The 25,051-nt window shown below is 33.4% G+C and overlaps 1 protein-coding gene across 1 annotated transcript; it reads left to right on the forward strand.

Annotated features, from left to right (window-relative positions):
- The first annotated feature begins 918 nt into the window (after positions 1–918).
- LOC110642765 (uncharacterized) lies at positions 919–4,600 on the forward strand. Its single transcript, XM_021794899.2, has 2 exons — positions 919–1,402; positions 4,165–4,600. The coding sequence occupies exons 1-2, from the start codon at positions 1,148–1,150 to the stop codon at positions 4,438–4,440; spliced, it is 531 nt and encodes a 176-aa protein (XP_021650591.2). The 5' UTR covers positions 919–1,147; the 3' UTR covers positions 4,441–4,600.
- The last annotated feature ends 20,451 nt before the right edge of the window (positions 4,601–25,051 follow it).

Raw genomic sequence — 25,051 nt, forward strand, 5'->3', positions numbered from 1 at the left:
AAAAAAGAAACGACAAAGGGGGTGCCGCACTGAAAAGACAGAAAGGCCCTAAAAGCCCAAGGCTCAAAAGAATTCAGGCAGGGGAAGAAAATGGTATTTGGTATCAATTGCGATTCGACCAACATAAAAAGGTTAAAGGCCTGCTTTATTTATCTGTTTAGTATAATCGACAATCGTTAGCTGATAATTATAATTATTGATGATAATTGATAGCTGATAATCGATGATAATTTATTTATATTAAATATTTAATAAAATTATATTTAAATATTATTATTATATGTGAAATGATTAATAAGAGTTTATATTATATAATTTATTTTATTATTAAAATAAATATAAAATTAAAAATTTATTATATTATATTATTTATTTTATTATTAAATTAAATATAAAATTATTAAATTAATATATTATATCATTTATTATATTATTAAAATAAATATAAAATTATTAACCTATTATATTATATTATTTATTTTATTATTAAAATAAAAAAATAATTATTTTTTAAATTATTAAATAATTTTAAAAATATAAATAAAATAATAAAAGAATTATTATTTTTAATAAAAAAAAAATTTATAATTAATTTTAAGTTTTTAGATATAAATAAATATTTTATATTTTATGTTATTAATAAAAAATATTTTAATAAAATTAAAATGTATTAATTAAAATATTAAAATTATAAATAAAAAATATAAAAATATTAATAATATTAATTTTTAAATTAAATAAAAAATAATATTATTAAAATAAAAAATAAAATTAAATAAACTATTAACTAATAAAATATAATTTTAAAAATAAATTTAATATAAATTAGTTATTTATTGCCTATTAATTTTATTTTTTTAAATTTACTAAACATCCTAATCCACCTATATAAATGTCCCGATGATTATCGGCTCTACCAGAACCAAACAACCCCCTAAAAACCACTCATCCTTGTGCCAATTAATCATCGCTTCCTTTCTTTCTGGGAGCTCAGAGGGGAGATCGAAGTGAGCATCGAAGTGAGCTCTATACGGAGAAAAAAAAAAAATCCAATCTTTAAAGAGGAACTTCCAGAAACCAGTATTCAACAATAAAATTTCTGGAAAGATAGAAATCTCAGATCAGAAAATTAGGGTTTTCGTACAATATGTCCACGGGCAGGCTCAAGGACAATGAGTTACAGGTGGTGGTGCCGGAGGAGAAGTCGAAACTCGCTCTCCCTCCACGTCCACCGTCTGCGGCTGCGGGATCAACGGCGCTTGTGGAGTACTCAGGGCCTGTGTTTAAGGAAGAGGAGGAGGACTTGGAAGTCAAGCTTCGACGAATCATCGAAAACGTGCCTGTTCGAGTCAGTAACACTTCTGGAAGTTCTGCTGGTTCTGGCTCCGGCGACTTCCATCAGGTATTTTATCGGTTTTTATATTCCGAAAATCATAGACTGAAAAGTGTAGGCTTTAATTTTTCTTTTCGGCCTAATTTGCAACTTCAAGTGTATTATTGGTTTAGTTCTTTAGATCTACGTAATAGATGTTTTACTGATACATTCCGTTCACCAAACATGCATGCAATTGGGAGTACGTTGCATTCCTTGGTTTGGCAACTGGATTGATTAATGTTTTTGTATTCCTTTGTTTGTTTTTAATGGTAGGATTTTGGAATTTGGAGAAATAACTTTACTGGTCTAGTGTTAAAATTTATTTAGTCAGGGGAAAAGAGTAGAATTTATTGTAAATTGGCTCTGCATTAAGCTGGAACGAAGCTAGACTGGGTGGATAGAAATTGTTTCTTTGGATTTGGTTGTTGTTGTTTAAGAACTATATTTTTGAATGTGAGAATGAATTTGACAGTGGAAACAATTAGAGAACTAGGGCCAACTATGATATGGTCCATATGGAATCTCATTTAGCATGCTAAGTGAATGATCAGAAGGCTGGACTCACCTTGAACGTGGAATCTCATCCAGTTCTTTAGTCATGTACAGGAATATGACATCTGTGTGTCAGTAACATTCAATGGAAATTTCTATTGTTTACTGTCAACCAGAAGCTACAATTTTTGTAGTGTAACCCAATTTTGACTATTATATGCTACAATTGTATTACAACTGCAGAATAGTACTTTTGATTACGTCACATTTATGGTTCTTCATCAGCTATCTTGAATGAAAATTTCAGCCGGAAATGAATACATAATAAGTGTTTCACAAAAGTTGAAAGAGAGGCCTGTACCTTTTAACAGACTCAGAGCAGTTAGTTAGGGGAAGAGAATGCACAACTTCATTTATGAATTACATGTTGATATGCCCATGTAGAAGTCTCCTTGTTGAAGAATTTGCCCTGCTTATTGTGTTGTAAACTTGTATCTTGTGTATTTAAGCCAAGGATAAAGCAAAACTTGCAAATTTCATGTCATTTTGAATTTTATTAATAAAGTTGAATACTCTAAGTTCTAGCATTGCAGTTGTGTCATTCATAGTTGGGGAGATTCCAGGTTCTCATGATGAATAATAATGCCTTATATGATGGGAGAATACATTACACTTGCAAATTTCATGTCATTTTGAATTTTATTAATAAAGTTGAATACTCTAAGTTCTAGCATTGCAGTTGTGTCATTCATAGTTGGGGAGATTCCAGGTTCTCATGATGAATAATAATGCCTTATATGATGGGAGAATACATTACAAGGATATGCTCTCTTCTTAGAACCAGAGGGAACATAGAGGATTTTGAGGTAAGGATTAGCATAGTAATCTTTGGAGGCATATTTTGCCCACATTATTTTCCCCCGGGGGTGGGTGGTGGAGGTGTTGTGTGGGGGGCAGGGAGGGAGTGATGTTAGTTAGGAATTTCCTTTTGGTATTCTTAGATTTGTCCATATAGGTCGATGTGCTATACGTATGAAAAGGAGTGATGTTAGTTAGGAATTTCCTTTTAGTATTCTTAGATTTGTCCATATAGGTCGATGTGCTATACGTATGAAAAGAGCTAATATTGAGGCTCAATGGCTATGTTATGTAGCTATTTGGGATTTTCAGAGCTTGTATCATGAGCAAACCTTTGGGAACCTTATCCTGAACACATTCTGTTTATTCTGCCCTTATCCTTTGTTTTGAATTGGGAGCAGTTGTGGACAATGGACTTTATTTATGGTAAATGCATCGACCCATTGATGTGATGTTGACTCTGATATTCATCTTGTTCATATAATTGCTTGGGAAAATGGTAATACTTTTCATTTAAAAGGGTGCCATTTGTCTGCCAGAGGTTTGTGGTGCTTCTGCTCCTTTGAGCTGGTCTATTTGGGTGTTTGAGTGGGCATGTGTCTGTGGAATGCAGAGACATTCAAGTGACAGACATGTTATCTGAAATTTTAGCTATTTGTCACCTATCATTTTGTATTGTTAGTGATTTATTCATTTGAAAAATAAAAAGGCAGCTGGCTAGGCTGTTACAAAGCCCAAAAAAGAGGACCAGCTACTAAGTTTTCGCAACTGTGTATGAAAGAAGCAACAAGCTCCTCTAAAATCTAAAATGAATAAAAGCATTGCCTGGCCAATTGATCATCTCCTAAATTAATGAGTTCTCTTTATCAAGAACTGCAGGATAGGACAAATCTTAATCTTGGCTATTGATCACTCTATTAGCACTAGCAGATATGGGTATCCAAGTAGCGTTTATATGAGGTGCTTACTTCTGATAATCGTTACCAAATTTGTGGTGGTGCTGCTTATAGGTTTTAGCATGTCACTATCTGAATGTGGATATTTTTTGGTTTTGCTTTTGACTTGGTGGAGAATTAGATTCAGCGGTGGTCAATTGGGACATAGGATGAACTTTTCTAGTTTAGTTAATTAATCTGTTTAGTTAATTAATTGCTTCCGAATTAATTTTTTATTTAACTGTTTTTTATGAATAATGATTTCTCATTTCTTTCAGTTTGATATTGAAGCAGTCTAAATAGGTTGATTACATTTTTAATACGTTCAGAAGAAGTATACAGTAACTGCATATTATTTGTCTGAGATGTGAATAGGTGATTGCTTATTATTAGTTCTTAATGCTGCCAAACCAGCTAGTGTGTAGGCACATATAAATAGTAAAGATATTTGTGGACATGTACTTGGTTTCCTAGTTGTATTCTTACAAATGTGGTTTGCAACAGTATCGGCAAATGAGGCGGAAAGAGCAAGACCGGCTGGTAAGAATGGATGCTGACTACCAGAAAAGAAAAGAACTGGCCGAGTTCAATATGAGAAGGGAGGAAAGGTTAAAAGCTGCAGAAGAACGGACGGCAAAGAAGCGTTTGAAACGCCAAAAGAAAAAGAATAGGAAGAAAGAGAAGAAGATAAAATCAAATGCTAGCGGGGAAGAGCATCAGAAGGAAGAATCTTCAGATGATGCAGGGGACTCTGATAATGGTGAAGAAGCTGCAAACTGAACGAGGTTTACTCAGGAATTGTTAAAGTCCAACCTTTCCTTCAAGTTTGGTTTTTGCCAGGCACATCTGGGGAACTCGATTAAACTTCAATCTTTTGTATCTCTAGTTTTTGGCATTTATGCTTATAAGATTTCTTGGTATGTAACTTTTCAAGCATGATGCCAAAGGACGCAAAAAAAAAAAAAAAACTAATAATAAATTTTTTAGTTTTTTTTTTTTTTTTTTAATCATCTAACTTGCATTGCTTACCCGTTTTACATACTTGTTATTTTGTTTTTTTTTACTTATTGTTTTTATTAATTTTATTTATATTATATAATATTATACTATATTTCTTTTTTTAATGTGTAATGTACGATGTTTACATTCGTTGCTCGTAATTTAATTTATTTTTATATTAATTTTTTAATCTTATAATCAAAGATTATTGCTTTAATCTAATAATAAAATCAAATAAATAATAAAAATAAGTAATAATTAAATTTTAATAAAAAATCATAATAGTAATTATCTTTTAGTGGTAATTATGATGTCTTTTTTATTTTATTAAATTAATATAATATAATATAAGTTAATTTTATAATTTAAAAAGAAAAATTATAATTTTATTTTATTAAATTAATATAATATGATATAAATTAATTTTGCAATTTAAAAAGAAAAATTATAATTTTATTTTATTTAATATAATTATTCACATCATCAAAAGTCAATATTTCTTAAGAAATTCGCATCATATGTGTTTTTAAAAGTGAGGAATAATTTAAACCTTTCATGAATTTTAAGATAAATAGGATTAATTTCCTTAATACTATTAATTATGGTGTAAGTTTTTCTCTTTCAAACAAATCTTTAAAAATGTCTTAAAAAATGTCACCCATATTATTAAATATGTCAATTTCAATTTTAAATCCCTATAAAAAAATAAATTAGTAATATGAATTATAAGTTAAAAATCAAATATTATAAAAAAAAATTTATAATAAAAGATAATACTTATCTTAAAACAATCTACGTTAACATAAAATTTATTTATAGAATTACAAATTAAAAATAGCTATTAAAATATACTCAATACTTTAAATTTTTCATACTTATAATTTCTTATTTGATTGAAATATTCATCCTTTAGTTAGTTTATATTTATAATATTATATTCTTAATCCTCTCTGTCTCTCTCTCTCTCTCTCTCTCTATATATATATATATAATTTTTAACAAATATATTAACTTGACATTAATTGAAATCAAAAAAAATTATCATATTAATATTACATAAATGGATACAAACATAATATAACATCATAAAATCTCATAATATAAAATTTTAGAAATTATCTCTAATATAAACACACACATATATATGTGTGTGTTATAACAAAAGTGGATGTATAGCCATTTTTATACGTGTGTTATAACAAAAGGGGATGTATAGCCATTTTTTCAGAGTTCGTGTATTTTCTTACATATTTTATGCTATTTTAACAATTATTTTCTTCATTTCATTTATAGTAATTTAAAAAAAATGTTTGCTTAATTGTTTTTGTAGAATTAAAAATTTTAATATTATAAATAATATAAAAGTTAAGAATATTTCTATATTTTCACAGTTTTACTTAAATATTTACTAATTAATTAATTAATTAATTAAGTTTACAGCTTTTTAAAAATAACTCATATAGCTAGAACCTTTGAATTTTTTTTGTCTTGTTTAAATCTTAATTTAGTTATAGTTTCTTATTAGGAACTTGCTTGCATCAAAAATAATTTAATTAGCTTATTAATTATTTTAGGTCCATGATTAATTAAATTAATTTTTTTGTGAAATTAATTTAATTAATTTTATTGTAATATTTTAATTAATTTTATTATATTAATTTAATTATGAGGTCTGAATTAAATATTTATGTATTATTTTTTATGGTTATTAGAAAGAAGTTATAAGGAGTTATGAAAAGTTACCAAGATCATGGGCTAGTTATTAACGGTTAAGAATCAAGTGCTGGGGAGTTAAGGAACAAATTGAATGTGCAACGTGAATGTTCACAGGATCAATTAGGTGCTACTATAAATATACTTTGCTGTGCAACGTTCAAGGCCCCAATCACTTAATCAATCAATAACAATAGACTCTAACAGTCTATTTATCTTTAGTTTTATCTGTCTTTTTATTTTTCTACCTTTACATTTATTTTCCAAGCATTGTACTCAAATTTTTAGCAATCAATACAAATTTCTATTACTTTAATTATTTATTTGAAGTGAGATTTTGACGAAGCTGCGTTCAGTCTAATCGGGTTCGCACAATCGTTTGAGAGAAGTCAGAAAAGCACACAGTTGATACACTTAGTATTTGGCATGCAATTATTCCTAAGCTGTTAGCCAGCCAAATTATTTTCTAAGTAAACAATTTTTGGCATGCTTATTGAGACCAAATTCTCACATAGTGTCAAAACAACAATCCACACCATTGTTCTTTGCAAAAAATTAGCAAATAATTTTTAGCACCTCCAGTGGGACCAAGGTCTTATTTTAACATTCAACTGCATCATTTTTGTAGGCAACTCCATGCCTTCAAAAACCAAAAGCAAAGAAACCACTGGGTCTTAGGATGCAGAGGGAAGTCCTACTGTAATTGGTCCAAATGTTCAGGTACCACTCATGGTGGAACACTTCGAAAGGAGACCATCTGAAAGAGAAGAAGTCTAGATTTCAGGTGCAACAGAGGCTGTACTTACCTTGCCTACTGACCTAGTCCAGGAGCAGGGTGAAGCAGTTTATAATATTTTTGATATGGAAAAATTAGCATCTACCATCACGAATGCTTTGATAAAAGGCATTAATTTGTGGGTGAAGAAATCTCATCAATTGGATGCACAATTTATTTTTGTAAATATAACATTCCAATTTCTGTGTTACTTCCTCATTGCTAGGTTCTTAGGCCAGAAGAGTCCGATTCGGCATCCACGAGTGTCTGGGATATTAGAGGGCAATCTTTGCCATGAGCTCCCCAAGCCAACATCAAAGGAAGCTGAATTTAGACTGAAGAAAGGTATTAGCCACCCTATAGGAAAGATGAGCAGGTGGCAGGACAACCCAGAACACTAGTGTAAGTTAGTCGCCCTAGTAGCAAAATAGGTGCTTCTATGTAAATTATTGGAAACACTAACCCTATGGCTCATTCGAGCAGTTATGATGCAGAGACTATTGTAGGTCCTCAAACTGCTCCAATGCCTCAGTAGGTGCTTACATCGCAGTAACCTTTGGCGAGGGGGGAGGGAGGGGGGGGGGGGGGGGAAACAGTCAGAGAGGAACCAATGTCCTTGTGGTGCAAGTGCCACAACCAATCGCACTAAGGCCTCAGGTGCTGGCACCCATGGTTCAGGTTCTAGCAGTCCCAGTCATGCTAGTTAAGGATGTTGTTTAGGAACTGTATGGGCTGGGCCTTAGACAAATTAGCCCCCCAAAATTCCACAAGCCATATCCTGACACCAGTGACAGGGAGAACCCATATTTGAGAGGATATCGTATCCCTAAATTCAATGTTTTTTCAAGGGAGGATGTGCTTGGAGCACGTAGCAAGATTCACAATACAATGTGGAGAATTGGCAAGTTATGAAAACTTTGCCAGTTACAAACTGAGACTGTTCCCAAATTCATTTATAAGCCTTCACGTGGTATTCAACTCTTCTGAGAAACTTTGTTTTTTCTTGGTAGGAAATGGAGAGGCTATTTCATACTCAATTTTTCTGAGTCGAACCCAAAGTGTGCATAGTCGAGCTTTCTAGAATGACCCAGAGGAGTGGAGAGTCGATAGATGCTTTCATTACACGATTCAAAAAGATGAGGAACAGGTGTTGGGTGTTCCTGCTTGAAATTAAATATGTCAAAATGGCCCAGAGGGGGCTGGACATCAAGCTTCGAAAGAAATTCCAGGGGATGGAATTCAAGAACTTTTGCGAGTTGGCTGCTAAATTTGTTAAATATGAAGAGTTACTAATGAAAGAATTGAATTGATAGAGCATACCTATGGGTATATATTACCAGGAGATAAGTAATCATGAAATTCTTGTGGCTGATTTGGTTACTACTAATACCTGTGTGTATCCTGCTATAGGTACACTAGCTAAGGTGGTTCACTAAAGGAAGACTCAGGCAACTTCAGTCGTACCTCGTCAACATGCCTTTAACACCAGTAAGATTAAGGAGATATTTGATTTCAAAAAGAAAGGTTCATTAAGCTCCCTCCTGATCACAAGCTTCCAACCAAGGAGGAAATGAAGGGGAGAGACTAATATAAGTATCACGGTTCCTGAAATCATAACACGAATAACTGTTGGGCCCTCAAGGGAGTAATCTAGGATCACATTAATAAGGGGGTCCTAAAATTCTGTGAGAAGAAGGACTCTATGCTAATTGACGAGGATCCTTTTCCTTCAATGGAATCATTAGCGTGACTACGGTGGATCTTTGAGGAGTCATCAATGAGTTAAGAAAATTAAAGGTCCAAACTGAAGTGATTAAAAAATCCAAAGGCATGCCTTGGGGGTTTTCAATTTATGGAGCCCTTCCTAAACTTCCTAAGAGGTCGCCTAAAAGGCAGGCATGATATGCCATACCCCTAAAAGGAGTCCCAGGGAGGCATATAAAAGATCTTGCAGCAAACCCAATTGGGGAACTGGTTACTATCCAGGCCATTTCCTGAGGAAAATTAAACTTGTTGCACCTGTGGAACCGATAGTGAAGTTTTAGAGGAGCCAACCTAGGTTTATGGCACCACCCTTGGTCAAGCCGAATAAACAGTGGCAATTAGTGCGCCATCCTAAATTTCCATAACCATTTACCCAAACATAGAAGAGAAGGCTCCAGAGACAAAGGGTTGTGGAAAGAAGATAAAAAGAAGAATAGAAGGTTCAACCCTAATAAAAGAGCAAGTTTAATAGGAAAGCAATCGAAGACTCAGAATCAGTGGAGAGTTCAAAAGAAAGACCCACTCAAAAGAAAGAAGGTAAAGCTTTACTTGTTGATTCTGATGTTACTTGCTTAACTCTGCCTAATGCTTTTCAAAAGGTAGTAGCAAAAGTACTTAAGGAAACACAAGGAATAATAGATCCTTTCGATGCTAAGGTATGCAGTGGGGTTACCATCCAGTGTAACAATCCAGGGTTGTATATCATGACCCATCTCAATGGCCGACCCACCTCTAGGATACTTATTGAAAATGGGTCAGCAGTAAACATAATGCCGTTCAGAATGTTGCTGACGCTAGGGAAGTCAAAAGAGGACCTCATTACCACTTATGTCTCTATGTCTACATTTACTAGTGAGGTATCCAAGACTCTCAGAGTCCTTCCAGTAGAGGTAACAATGGGTAGTAAGTCTTCCACCACTGCTTTCTTTGTGGTTCATTCCACTGTAAATTATTAAGCAATTTTAGGGAGAGACTGGATACATGCAAATTGGTGTGTTCTATCATCACTTTACCATTTTTTGTTATTTTGGAAAGGGAATCTTGTGAAAGTTGTATGAGCAGATGCCAAGCCATTTACGGCCCACTTTGACGCAGTGGAGGCCTAATACTATGAGGTTGACATAAGCCCAATCCAGTTTTTGAAGAAGAAACCTCACCAGAAGACTCGGAGGCAGCAACCTTTTACTCCTTGGACGGAAATCATGTCCTCTGTGCAAAGTTTGCTATGACAACCAAGCTCATTGTTCCTAGAGAAGGGACACAAAAGGCGAAAATGGGAGGTAAACAAAAGAAACTAACATTGCACTTGCAATCATGCTTTACAAATGGCTGAGGATGGAGCTCATGATAGAGGAGTTCCATGATGAGTGACAAATATACACAAAGGGAAATAGCGGTAGCTGTAGTTATCATAAACAGAATTTAGATGCAATAACTCCTTGACAAGATAGAAATAGAACGAACTTTGGAAATAGAAAGTACTGAGGTCATTTATGAAGAGGAACCAGAAGAGGATGACCTAAAGGAGATATAATTTCAGGACCTGGAACCTACACTTGCAAAACTGGATGACATATTGACCAAAGTTCAGGACCCTATGAAGGAGGTCAATCTCGGCTCCCCTGAGGTGCCTCGGGTAACTTATATCAATACTGTGTTAAGGAGTGATTTGAAACAAAAAAATAATTTCACTGTTGTATGAGTGTAAATATTGCTTTGCATGGAATTATGATGAGATGCCAAGCTTACAGAGGAGCTTGGTCAAGCACAAATTGCCCATTAAACTAGATTACATGTCGCACCGATAAGTGTCTAGAAGGATGACAAGGGTGATAGTCCTAAAGATGAAAGAGGAAATTGAGAAACTGTTAAAAGCAGGTTTTATCAGGCTAACCGGGTACAGTCAATGGCTTTCTAATATTGTACCGATTATTAAGAAAATTGAAAAGTTGCATGTGTGTATTGATTTCAGGGATCTGAATATTGTAACCCCGAAGGACATGTACGTAATGCCAATAGCAGACATATTGGTTGATGCTGCTAAAAATAAACTATTATCTTTCCTTGATAGTTTCTTTGGCCATAATCAAATCTTCATCGCACTGGAGGATGTATCCAAGACCGCCTTTAGATGTTTCGATTTCATCGAAATATTTGAATGGCTGGTCATACACTTCGGGTTAAAAAAGGCCGGTGCTACATACTAAAGAGCTATGAATGCTATTTTTCATGACATGCTTAGACACTTCATAGTGGTGTACATTGATGACATAGTGGTAAAATCTAGGAAAGCAAATGACCACTTGGAGAACCTGAAGAAGAGTTTCCAGAGGATGAGACACATCAGCTACAAATCAATCCCCTCAAGTGTGCATTTGGAGTGAAAGCCAAAAACTTCTTGGGATTCTTGATACGTCACAAAGGGATTGAGAACATCGATCAAAATAAAGCCAAAGTGATTTAAGAAGCTAAGTCGCTTCAGACCATGAAATAGTTACAGAGGTTTTTAGGGCAGGTAAATTATTTAAAGAGATTCATATCTAACCTTTCAGGAAAGACAAAGAGTTTTCTAACCTTCTGAAAATTAGGCAAGAGAATGAGTTCAAGTGGGAGGAGAAGCACCATCAGGCCTTCAATAAAATCAAAGACTATCTCACCAGACCGCCAATTTTGGTTCCGCTCAGGGGAGGTGTTCCATTGAAACTCTATTTGTCCTTCGCATTTGACTCTATCGGTTGTCTACTAGCACAGGATAACCAAGCGGGTCATGAGCAGGCAGTGTACTATCTCAGCCAGAATCTTACAGATGCAGAAACTAGGTACTCTGCTATTGAGAAGCTTTGTTTAACCCTATATTTCTCTTGTATGAAATTGAGACATTATCTAATTGGGTCCAGAGTATATGTTGTTTGTCACACCTTACCCCTCTGTAAGGTATAACATGATCCCGTAAAATACCTAATGAACTACCAAACTTCACCTACCGATAATTCATTAAGTACACTACAAGGGATTTTAAAACAATTTTCTTACATTTTGAAAGTGGTGAGCGTTTTGGTAGGAATTAAAAACATTTAATTGAAGTCTCAAAATTAGTAAAAATTTTTATCCATTTTATTCTTCCACAAATTTTATAAAAATTTCGACAGAGTGCCGTCTGTATTTGGAGAAAACAGTTCTTCAAAAACCTGTAAAAACACTTCCAATAAATTTTTCCACAACTCCCAACCTTCAAATAATCTCAATTCAACATAACTCCACTTCAAAATAATTCCACAATTTAATCCAAGTTTGACATCTCAAAATATTTCATCATTTCATTCAATAAAGCTAATTTACATTCACAAGTTTAATTTACAGATATAAAATACAACAAATAATACTATTACAATTTATTATACAACTGCTCAACTTTACATTAATACATATGACATTACAATATTTACATCAAAATAACTACAAAGGTATAAAACAATAACAGTATAAAAAGGATCAGTGAAGTCCTCAATATCAGTAGCAGCTCACTCTGCTGCTTTCTCCTTGCTCTTATCTGTGACAGCAAAATAAGCTATCGCTGAGTATAAAAATACTCAGTGGTGCACAATAAAAATTGAAATGCAGTACATAAATCATTCATTGACAAAACACAATTTAAATGTTGCACAATTACATTTCACAATTTATCAAAGCTCATTATAGAAAATTTTTGGGTCAAATAATTTAATAAACACAGTGTTGCGAATTCATACACAACTTAAGTCATGACACAAAATTTTCGATCAATGTCGCGTTGTACACCACGGCAAAGCAATCTACAATCTCACTAATCAAAATCAATGAGGGAGGTGGCTAGCTAGCTAATGAGTACCCATCCGATCTACAACCTCAACTGGTAAACCAGAGAGGGAGGAAAATAATCGATCTCAACCCCATAATTGGGGGAGGAATAATAAGGCACTATCATGCTAAGTGTGAATCAAAAATCCATTTCAAACATTTTATTCAAATATTGCATACAAAAATCAAATCAATTTTCAAAGTTACAATTTCATCACAAAGTGGCAACACAATAGTTCTTAAACTCATAATGCATACTAAATCAATTTTTCAAGGATAAAATGCTTAAATATGGTTTATTGTGCACAAACCTGACGTGAGTCACCTCTAGGCCTTGACTCAGTCTCTCAGACCTTCCAAGTCTTTTTCAGTTGAAACACAAAATTTATAGTGTCTCAGTATCTTTACTTCATAACAATTCCAATAATTAATTCCAATATGTTTAAACTTACATTCTTGCAAATTTCATGTTGAGGTTACTATTCATGGTACTATTCAAGTCAATTTGTTGACTTTCTAAGGCTTAATAGGTATGGGAACTCCAACTTCACCCACATACCACATTTCGGTTACCAAACTTATTGGTTTGGGTCATTTTCTCAAAACTTAGGTCTTTTAGGCAAAATTGCAAATTTTCAGTTTTGGTGTCTTAGGTTACACTGTTCTATTGGTCATTTTGCTGTTAGAATTTGGCAAAATTTTCTTCATAGAAAATGTTCCCTATTGTCTTAAATTTATTCTCCTTTTTGAATCACTCCAATTGGAGTTTTGTAGCTCAAGTTATAGCCATTTGAATCATGGCTGCCGGATTGGACTTAACCCAGATTTCTGGGCACCAAACTGGTTCTGGCAGTTTTAGGTCACCAATTTTTGGTGGCCAAATGACTTGGTTAATGGCATAATTTGGATTGGTGTTCTTCATGAAAGTTGTTGGTCTATATCTCAGCTGTCTATTGGTAAAATTTCAGGTCATTTAGATTTGCTTAGCCCAAGTTATGGCTAAATGAACAAACACTGTTTATTTGGTCATTTTTGTACAGGTCAAACTGCATAAATCCGGATTTGGTCAATTTGTTCACTAGGCTATGGTCACTTTTTGGGCATGATTCCTAAATGAAAAATGTTCCATTTTGTGTCTATTTTCATTCCCAATTGGTCTCATACCAATTGGACTTGTAAATTTTTAGTTTTGGTCCCTCAAAGGGACCTTGGTCTTGCTGCCTGCAGCATGGCCATTTTCAATCGGAATTCACTCTCACTTCCAACACTTCCAACACATCTCAATTGGTCACAAATGACCATTTCTCACCTCAAACAAGGTCAAACACACCATTTGACCATTTTTCCAATTTTTGGCTTCCAAAACCCTAGGTCCAAACCCTAATTCACATTTTTGTTACATTTACTTGATTCAAAGCATACCAACATCATTCATCAACTCAATTAAGCTTCCTAACATATTTAATTAAATCAAAACACATACATTTCCATCACAAACCCTAGCTGCCAGAATTTCCATCTAGTCCTCCAAAGATGTTTTCATTTCATTTTAAGCATATTTCTAGGTTAATGCAACTATAAACACAATAATTAAATAAAAAAAATTGAAGTTTGAATTACTAACGTTATGCAGAATTTTCTCTCCCTTCAAATTTCTTCCTTTCTTTTTTCTCTCTTCTTCAAGCTTCTTTTCTAGTTGAGATAGCAAGTTTTCTTTACATTTAGGGTTAAACTTATGGGGCAAAATTAAGTTTTTCAAGCTTTAAAAGCATATTAATGGTGGAACAATGGAGAAAGGGAGAGGTAGGGAGAGATGGACGTTTTTTTAACTTTGAAGAAGAAGAATGAATTTTTTTTTTCTTTTATGTGTATTAGGAAGACCATAATTATCCAAAATTTAAGTTTTAATTATATTAGTGTTTATGACATCATGCATGATGTCATGCATAATGTCACTCATTTCAACTTTTCTTCTTTTTTTTTATTTTTTATTTTTTCCTAGTTCTTTAATTAAATTTTCAATTCCAAAATTTTCTTTTCTCCGATTTTATTTGACAGTTAGGTCAGGAGTCAGCTCTGGGGGTTAATTGACCAAATTGCCCCTCGCCGGTTCGACCCGGTTTGCAAATAATTCAATATTTCTTCTGGATCTCTGACCTAATTATTTGACTGACTTAACAATTCTTTTTCGTAATTTTCTCTTTTCCATTGTGTTCGTAATGGTCCTAAGGACCGCGGTGTCACATTTTACTGTTCGAAATTTGAGTTTAAATTGACTTCGCAGTCCTTCCCGAGAAGGTCACCTATCATTGTGACTCTCGGCTCATTTAATTTCTTATGTTCTGTTTTTCTTATTTATACTTAACTAATTGGCAATTACTAATTATTTGTGTTTATAGCTTATCTAGTCGTCTTAAGTGTGGTTCTAATCCCCTTAATTATCCGGATCGACACCGGTCACCGAAATAGCGAAATATACCAGGCTATGCAAATAGGGGTATTACATTGTTTCTCAAACTGACTTAATGAAATTTATGCTATCTAAACCTTTAATTACTGGACAGATTGGAAAATGGTTACTGGCACTGTCTAAATTTATTTTAAACTATTATCCTCAAAAGCCTATGAAAAGACAAATGCTGGCAGACTTTTTAGCAGGCCATCCTTGTCTAGATGTGGTAGAACCAGTGGGATAAGACTTGAATATTTTCAGTGTTGAGAAGGTTCCATGGACTCTATGGTTCGATGGTTCCAGTACGGAAACTTCAGCAGGTGTTAGAGTTGTAATCACCTCCCCTGCGGTAACCAAGATGGCAATATCTTTCAACCTAAAGTTTTAGTGTACTAACAATTAAGGATGGAGTTTCTAAGAGTTAGGAGCTGAGGAGGTATATATCATAAGAGATTCACAATTAGTCATCAAGCAGCTAACAGAGGAATATAAGTGCGGTAGCTTCTCCCTGGCTCCATACTTCACCTCAGTAGTATAACTTTTGGACAGCTTTAGAGAAGTGGCTTTCACACATGTGCCTAGAGAAGTCAACTAGGAAGCTGATGAGTTGGCCCAATTAGCCACTGGCTTAAAGATGTCTCGAGAACTCACCCACAGAATGATTTTGGTCCAAAAAAGGAAACACCCATTTATTGAGGAAACATGTATTCCAGTTGGTTCATTTGCCATTGAATTGATTATCACAAATGATTGGAGGACCTTATTGATGAGGTACTTAGAGAATCCTACGGCTAAAGCATCTCACCATATAAAAATACAAGCCTTGAACTATTTGTTATTGGAAGGAGAATTATTTTAGAAAGGCTTCGACGACTTGTTGCTCTGGTACCTTTGTAACGCCCTCACTTTAGGTAGTCTATACATTCTACTGTTCTGATGACTAACGTCTGTTCGAACAGCCAGAATGTTGGGAACTACACTCAAACTAGAGTGAGGAGACATAAATTGATTGAATAAAGATCAAGAAAAATTAAGAAAAAATAAAAGAAAAGAAATGTCAATCGGTTGAACGAGCTAGAAGTCACGGCGATGGGTGACTCTAACAGGAAGCGACTGTGAAGACAATTGCCAACCCCAGACTCATGGAGAAACCCTGTAAGATAAATATTGAGACTTAACTGGAAAAATTTATGAGGTCTAAACAACAATAAAAATGCCAAGAAAATATAAAGAAATTTATACTGATTGGTAAAGACAGTTATAACTCGATGAACACAACGAAGGGTATTTTGGTCATTTTACCCTCAGGGTTGAATTTTGAACTAAATGTCAATTAAAATGAGAGAGATTAAAACACATAAAATAAAATAAAATAAAAAATTATGCAATGGAAAAGAGAAAAGAAAGAAATGGAAATTTAAGTTAATTATGACCTAAGCATGATGTTATAATGACATCATTAAAAAAAAATTAAAACCAATTAAATTGAAGCACATATATAAACGTAAGACAAAGGAAATGAATTTATTCTTATCATAAGTCTTCATCTTCCTCTCCTTTCTCATGTTGGCTGAAACACCATCACTACCACCTTCCACCATTGTTGGTTCCTTCAAGCTCCAATTTCTTATCCTACTTTTCATATTTCCCATAGCTCCCAAAACAAAAACTTGACATTTGCCTATGATAAGAAGATTGGAAGTGATAGATTGAAGAGAAAGTGAAGATTGAGTAAGCTTGGAATTGATCACAAGAGGTTAGTGCATTATACAACCTTTTCCTTTCTTTAAGCATTGTTAGCTCATTGAATTGAGTTGAAATTTCATGAAATTGAAAGAAAATGATGGGGGTATGAAAAACCTAAATTTCGGAAGCCATGGGGAAATTAGGGTTTGATGGTTTTTTATTATCCTAAACTTGCTTAGAGATGATACTAAATGTGTATATGTTAATTTGGTATGAGTTAGTATGAGTTTGCATGAAAGATGATTATGGGAGTTAGGGCTTTGCATGAAATTCGAGAATTTTGTGTTATGACTTGAAATTGATGATGTTGAGACTAATTGTTGACTATTTGAAGTACCATGAATGTGAATAGAATGTTTGGAAGTTGGGTGGAATTGAAAATTTGGAGTATTATTTTCATGCAGGATTTCTGGACTTATGAGTCCAGTATGCTTAGACAGCCATAAGTTAAATTATGTTGCTTCAATTGGGAGATGAAACCCAGAAAAATTTGCCACATTTTTCATGAGGAGACCATGCCTAAAAATTGAACTTAACCTGACCAAAAATTGGCTTGAATTGGGGTTACCACATGCTGGACCTGGAAAAATAACCAAACAAACAGTAAAAGTTCAAATGGCCATAACTTACTCTAGGAATGTCAGAATGACCTGATTCTTGAACCATTAGAAAGGTTAGACATAGGAACACATTTTTCATGAAGAACACAGAACTCAGTTTTGCCTCTAACCCAATCAAATTGCTAGAATAAGTTAGGTCAACAATTTTGACCAGAACTAAAACTGACCTGAAATTCTGGGTTTAGACCTACCCGGCCAGTTTTGGCAAAAATGCCATAACTTGGTCCAAAAAATTGAAAATGTAGTGAAACCAAAGCTAAAATATCCATAATACCTAGAACTACAATTTTGGCGTTTTGACCAAAACTCAGAACCTAATGGAACTTAGCCAAATTTTTAGAAAAGTTCAGCCACCCAAATCCTGAAATTGGACAAAATAACTACTTGACCCCAGAACAATTTTTAAAGCATATCTCCCACTAGGAAACTCCAAATGAGATGAGAGAAACTGTTCTGGAAACCGAAGAGACATGGCTCCAACTTTGATTCAGGAACCTTTTTCAAAGTTTGAGTGTAAGGACCCTAAAATGGGAACCAAAGACACTGACCTGAACCTGAAATCCTGTAGGCACAGGGTTCAAGAATCCTGGTCACTTAATTAGCTGTAACTCACCCTACATAACTTGAAAAATTATAATTCTTAAACCTGAGTGACCCTAAGATATGGGGTAACAACTTGTATGAAGAACATTAGGCCTAAAATTGGCTCTAGCATGCCCAAATGACTAAATAAATTTTGATTCCAGAATCTGCCTGGTTCTGGAACCAGAAAGAGGCACTGAACTAGTTTTGGTTATTTGACCATAACTTGAGTTCTAAAACTCCAAATGACATGATTCAAAAAGAAAAATAAAGATAAGACATAGAGGAACAACATAGAGGAACAATTTCTATGAAGGAAGTGTGGCCAAACAGTGTCTACATCTTGGCCAATTTGATAGGTAAAGTTAAGGCACCAGTTCTAAACCTAAAGAAAGGTTCATGAAATCATTTGGTACATAAAATGTAAATTACCTAAATGGTTTGCTAAACACATAGGTCAATGAAAATACACATGGGACCTATGTTCCCATTATAATGACATGGAAATGGTATAAAACATAGATAGTGCATGAAATGAAATAATAACATGTTATGAACCCTTAATAGCAATAGCATGAAATAATAAAATTATAAGTACTTAATAATACTAATTTGTCCAAAGTATACCTAGACTTATGTATATGGCATGGATTGATTGGTATACCAATTGTGGACTACAGATTGCAGTACTGCCCACAGGAATAATCATTGATAGATAATATATGTCTGATATGGTTGTTCTACAGGTTTTATGCCTGCTCGTTGGCCATTGTGCCTGATATTATATTCTGGCTTTATGCTTGAATGCTGGCCTTATGCCTGACATGACAGATGTATACATGTTAGATATACGGATGTTTAACTAGTATACTCCCGTGTATCCAATCTTTATAGTTTATTATAGATTACTTGAGCACAGATATGAGTAATAAATTTTAAAATTAAACAATTACATGAAGAGATCACTAATATAAACTTAATAGGACTGAAAATGAGATAAATGATCAGAAAAGATCATGATAAGTTTATTTGCTCCTAAAGTTAATAACATGTAAATGACTAAAAATTTATAGAACTTACATTTCCTTGTGAAATTATACATAGAATAATTATCTTTAATTATTTAGTTATTTTTATTTTAAATTATTCACCACTAAGCAATTCGCTTAGCACGTTGGTTTTATCACGCGTAGGTACAAGAGACCACCACCAGCAGTAGTAGCAGTAGGGACAGATAGGGACTGTATCAGATCTGCTTAGTGTGAGTGTCACCTCAGACATTTATTTTTGGTAGGGCCCATATGTATGTTTAGATTTTGTATTTTGCTTATTGTACATAAGTAAATGGTGTAAATCATTTTAAGACATGTAATTAAATTTTGGGATTGTACATAATTTATAAAGTATTGTATATAAATTTTATATGAATGAATGAAATATGTTTTCTTAAAAATTATATGAGAAATGATATGATATGATGCATGGGAAATTGATATGAGCAATGATGTAATATATGAAAATATGAAATGGATATAAACTATTTTTAACAGGCAAATAGTGAAACCCGCCATACGCTAATAAAAACAGAGAAAACTCTGTCCGAGTCTCTATAAAAATGAAATGTGATAAAAAAAAATTCTACTCATGGGATGATATAAATAAATGGACATTAAATTAATAATGTACATGAAAAGACAAGATAAGGTGCTCCAACACCGAAGGTGACATGCCTTGCTCGGCTATACTGCAGATTGGGTAAGGGATGTCACATTTAGTGGTATTAGTGTTAGTAGTATGCCCTAGAGCATATCATTTAGTATGTATCTTGTACATATTTTATTAATAAAAGGCATTTCCACTTTTCTATTTACATAATATATTTATGTGTAATAGAAAAGGTCCATTGATATTTTGTTAGAAATTCTATTTTTAAGTTGTTAAGAATATGAGTGACAGTATTTCTAGTACAAAGTATCATAAATAGGTTCACAATCGAGGATACTTCATAATAAGGACATGACTTATCCAGAAAGATTGTATTCATGTTTGTTCCCAAGTTATTTATATGAGATATAAATAAGATGGAATGGTGAGTCTCATGCCATATGACAAACATGATAGGTAATTATAAATGATAAGTAGGCCGAACCAGTGACACTTATGACAAGCACATGGAGTTTACTCTTGTCAATGTTTTGTCATAAATCATATCAGTGCATATAATCTTTAGACCTGAGATAGCACAGTTATCTTGTATATAGGTAGTTTGAGTTTGATAATGCTTTCATACTTGTACTGTGTATGGGTATATGGGATGTGTTGGCTCCTACTAGTTATATATGGAGGTAGGTGTTGATCAAGATGGAATCTGTTCCTCTAAGTAAATAGAGATAAAATCCTATGTTCATTTGATTGTTCTTGATGTTTCAAGTTCCTGGCCAGGACAGATAGATTTATTCAGAAAAGAGTTTCTGATGAGAAAATCTTTTTAATCAAGAACTGGAATTAAAAGAGAACATAATATTCATAGCAAATGGAGTTTGACATAAACCATGACTCCAGCTTGAGTTGGGATTTTGTAAAAGAGAGATTCTAGTGCATGGTAACATATGATTATAGGTTCATTTAAGGTAAACCTTATTACTAATTAGGTGGCCATGGCATGCTATGCTAGGTGTTAACCATGGTCTATGAGGTTCATAAAATGATTTAGAGAAATCATTTATGGTAAGAAAGAGTTCTGATGATATTAAGAGTTGATATCATGTCTCATTGCCAATTAGTGATGAGCCTAGTAAGTCACATACATACACAAGTTATCACCTATTTAAATGTGATTTAACTAATTAATTAAAGAGTTTAATTGATTAATTAAATAGGTTTGGTTTGCAATTAAGTTGCAAAGTCCCTAGCATGACTTGAAACCAAATCTAGATTATTGGATGTATAGTATAAGTTAAATTTATATTTAAAGTGTTTAAATATGAATTTAATTAATGAGAAATTAATTAATAAAGATTAATTAATTAATTTATATTTGATATAAATTGATTAGAAGAAGAGAAATAATTATTCTGGGTTGAGAACTCAAAATTAAGACACGGGGCATTTTGGTCATTTCACAGTGTGACACGTGACACCATGAGATGGTGACACATGGGATTACACATAAGCTTGCCAAATGTTTTTTAATCATGTAAGATGATTAAAATTAAGATTAAATATAGGTTTGACACTTGGCACAATGTGATTGGGTCACTTAAACCTAGAGCTAATCAAAGGGTGACATGTGGCAAGGGTGACATGTGTTAACCTAGCAATATAAGTGTTGTTATGAAAAAGAAAAGAACTAGCAGCCACACTCCTTTGTCACGCCATTTTGAAGCTCTCCCTCTCTTCCTCTTCATCTCTCATCAATTCAAAGAGATTAGCCATCAATCTCTTGAATTAAAAATACTAGAAATTGTTTTTAGTGTCCTGTTTACATCTTTAATCTCTTAAAAGGCAGAACTTGAATTTTTAATTAATAGAAAAAGCTTTAGAAGCTGTTCAAGGGCTGCCATAGGTGTTCTTGGTGTGGACAAGCTAGAGGGACAACATTTGGTATCCTGAAGACAAATCTCAAAGGCGCAGACACGCTGCAGTGCATCAAGAGGTTAGTGTAATCGTTCTTGATTTAAGCTAGGGTTCTAAAATTAATCTGACTAATTTTAAAATCTTAAATGGCAAATACAGATCCAAAAACATATTAAAAGAGTTTTAATATGTTGTTTATCATTGAAATCAAATAGATAAAAATAAATCTTGCATGATGCATGTGACCCTAGGTGGAAATTTTTGAATTCAATGGTATAAACTTGTGTTTTTCGCGCTTCCGTTCCTTCAATTGGTATCAGAGCCACTATATTTGCCATTTAGATTGATGTTAATATGATTTAATTGTGTGTTTGATCATGAGATCAAAAGTTCATTGCTGGTTGCAAAGCCAAGGTGGCGGCACAAATGATGAACACCATGGTGCGTATAGTTGATGCACCGCAATGGTGTGCAAAGGTAAATGGATGGTGAATGTGCAATTGTTGTATGATCTGAGATCCATTTTATGTCTAATTAAATTGTTTAATTAGAATTTTTATCACACAATTAAATTATGATTCAAATCAGAATTTTAAAAATTGTTTGAATGTGATTCAAATCTGAATTTTAAAAGTTGTTTGAATGTGATTCAAATCTGAATTTTTAAAGTTGTTTGAATCATATTTAAATCTGATTTTTTAAAATTGATTGAATAAAATTCAGATCTGATTTTTTAAAAAATGTTTGAATGTGATTCAAATCTGATTTTTTAAAAAATGTTTGAATATGATTCAAATATAAATTTTTAAATTTGTTTGAATGAGATTCAAATATGAATTTTTAAATTTATTTGAATCATATTCAAATCTGGATTTTTAAGTTGAATATGAGATATTCAATTTAATTTAAGTATGTATGTTTTATTTAATTGTTAAATAGTGATATGCATGATGGATGATCATGGACTATAAAAGACCAATGTGATTGGATTTATTTCTTTTATGTTTCTTTGGGATTGTAAATTAATTAATTTATTTTAATTTATTTTGGGCATGTATTATTAAGTTTGTAATAATTTTTGGGTTGTAATTTCATTTATTTAAGTTCTTGTAAATTCGCCTTAGTATGCCAAAGATTACTATGTAATATTGGATTGCAAGAAGTTCAAGGAGGTCAAGAGCATTGGTGAGACCAGTGGGAGGAATTCAAGATCAAGTGTTGATTATCTACTCCTTCAGCAACTCTTGTAAAATGAATGAATGAAATGCACCTAGGAATGCCCTGATTCAATTCTTGGTGGCTCAGAATTGAATCCCTTAGAAAGTCCATGATCATACCATATTTACTGCTTATCCATGAATGCATGAGATGTATAGGAGTGTATGCAATTATATGATATATGCATGCTAAATGGATAATGTGCAAAGTGAGACCTTAATAGTAATCAGGATGACCATAAAATCTTCCAAACAAATGATTAAGGTTGAAATGCTATAATTAAAGTAATTATAACATAGGCCCTCCATTGAGGCAATTATTTTAAGAAATTTTAAATATTTGTATGAGATGCAATTAATTTAAGAGATTTTCTTAAGAATAATTGTTAAGCATGAGATGTTGTAAATATGTAAATGGTTTGGTGGCCAATATTGGATGTACCTGAGGACATTAAAATTATTTGCATAATTACTGGCTCAATGGGATCAACTTAACTAATGCAAGATAAGTCAATAATGGATGTACCTGAGATTTTGAGCATTAGGGGCTAGGTAAAGGATTGAACCTCACATGAGATGTGATGGGCAAGGAGTTGCTCACTTATAGTTTATTGTAATTCCAATAATGGATGTACCTGAGGATGATCAATAGAATTATAAGAATTCAATCACCCACTAGAAATCCATCAAACTAGGATTTCCATTTTCTACTTTGGAAGTGTAGGATTCGCTAAGTTAGTGGGAGGACCAATTTGATTAAAAGACCATAATCATTTTGGTTAATTACACGATACATTTACTAATTAATCTGGTTATTTCTGCAATTAATTTTCTGATAATAATGAGCACAGAATAACCACCACCATCCAATATTCTTGCAAGCATACTGGATCGCAATAGGTTGACAGGACCTGATCTCTCTGATTGGCTAAGAAATTTGAAACTATGTTCTAGATTCAAATGTTCCTGGTCCCTTACCTCCAGAGGCCACTCAAGAGGAACATGAAACTTTGGACAAGTGGAAGGAGCATGATATGAGAGCTAAGTGTTACATGCTTGCTTCCATGAGTAATGAGTTACAGAAGCAGTATGAAAACATGCAGAGTGTAAGTGAGATCCTCCTTCACCTACAAGAGTTGTATGGTGAAGCACAGTAGGAATGCTAGGTATGAGATATCTAGGTAGTTGTTCCGCATAAAGATGTCTGAGGGACAGAATGTTGGGGATCATGGCCACAAGATGATTCGGCTGATTGAGTAGTTGGAAAATCTTGACTTCAACATGGATTTCCAACTACAGATGGATTTGATCCTTCAGTCCCTTCCTGAGTCTTTTGGGAATTTTGTGACAAATTTCCATATGACTAAACAGGAATGCACCTTAGCTGGTTTACTCAACATGCTAGTTATTGCCCAAAAGAATATGCCGAGCAATAAAGGAAAAGAGGTTGCTTTGATTGCATCTTCTTATACTGGAAATTCCAACAAGAAGAAGGGTAATAAGAAAAAGAAATCTCATATTCCTGGTCCTTCCAAGAAAATAGCTAAACAGAAAAGGAAGACCAAAGCTGACAAAGGCAAAAGAAAGTGTTTCCACAGCCAACAGGAAAGTGTTTCCATTGCTAATAAGAAAGTGTTTCCACTAGCCAGAGTATAGCAATCTAAATGAATGCAATGCCATGGTGAAAACCAACTCAAGTTCAAAATATATTTGGCACGTAAGGTTATGTCATGTTGTAGAAGATAGGATTACAAAATTGGAGAAAATGGGGATTCTATCCTCATTGGACTCTGAGCCTACTCCAACTTGTGAATCTTGTCTTCAGGGCAAAATGACTAGATCACCCTTTGTTGGACAAGGGTTAAGAGCTGAAAATATTTTGGATCTAATACATAGTGATGTATGTGGTCCATTTAAAGAAATGGCTAGAGGGGGCTTTCATTATTTTATTACCTTTACTGATGATAAATCAAGATTTGGGTATTTGTATTTGATGAAATACAAACATGAATCCTTTGAAAAGTTCAAAGAATTTAAATTTGAAGTAGAAAATCAAACAGGAAAGAGTATTAAAGCTCTTAGATTAGATAGTGGAGGTGAATATTTGAGT

Source organism: Hevea brasiliensis, chromosome 14, assembly GCF_030052815.1.
Source record: "Hevea brasiliensis isolate MT/VB/25A 57/8 chromosome 14, ASM3005281v1, whole genome shotgun sequence".
Lineage (NCBI taxonomy): Eukaryota > Viridiplantae > Streptophyta > Magnoliopsida > Malpighiales > Euphorbiaceae > Hevea > Hevea brasiliensis.

Bases quoted from the DNA above. Each gene is read 5' to 3' on its own strand.
- LOC110642765 (XM_021794899.2), top strand. From the start codon at position 1,148: ATGTCCACGGGCAGGCTCAAGGACAATGAGTTACAGGTGGTGGTGCCG. The intron at 1,403-4,164 runs GTATTTTATCGG...GGTTTGCAACAG, and splicing joins GCTCCGGCGACTTCCATCAG to TATCGGCAAATGAGGCGGAA.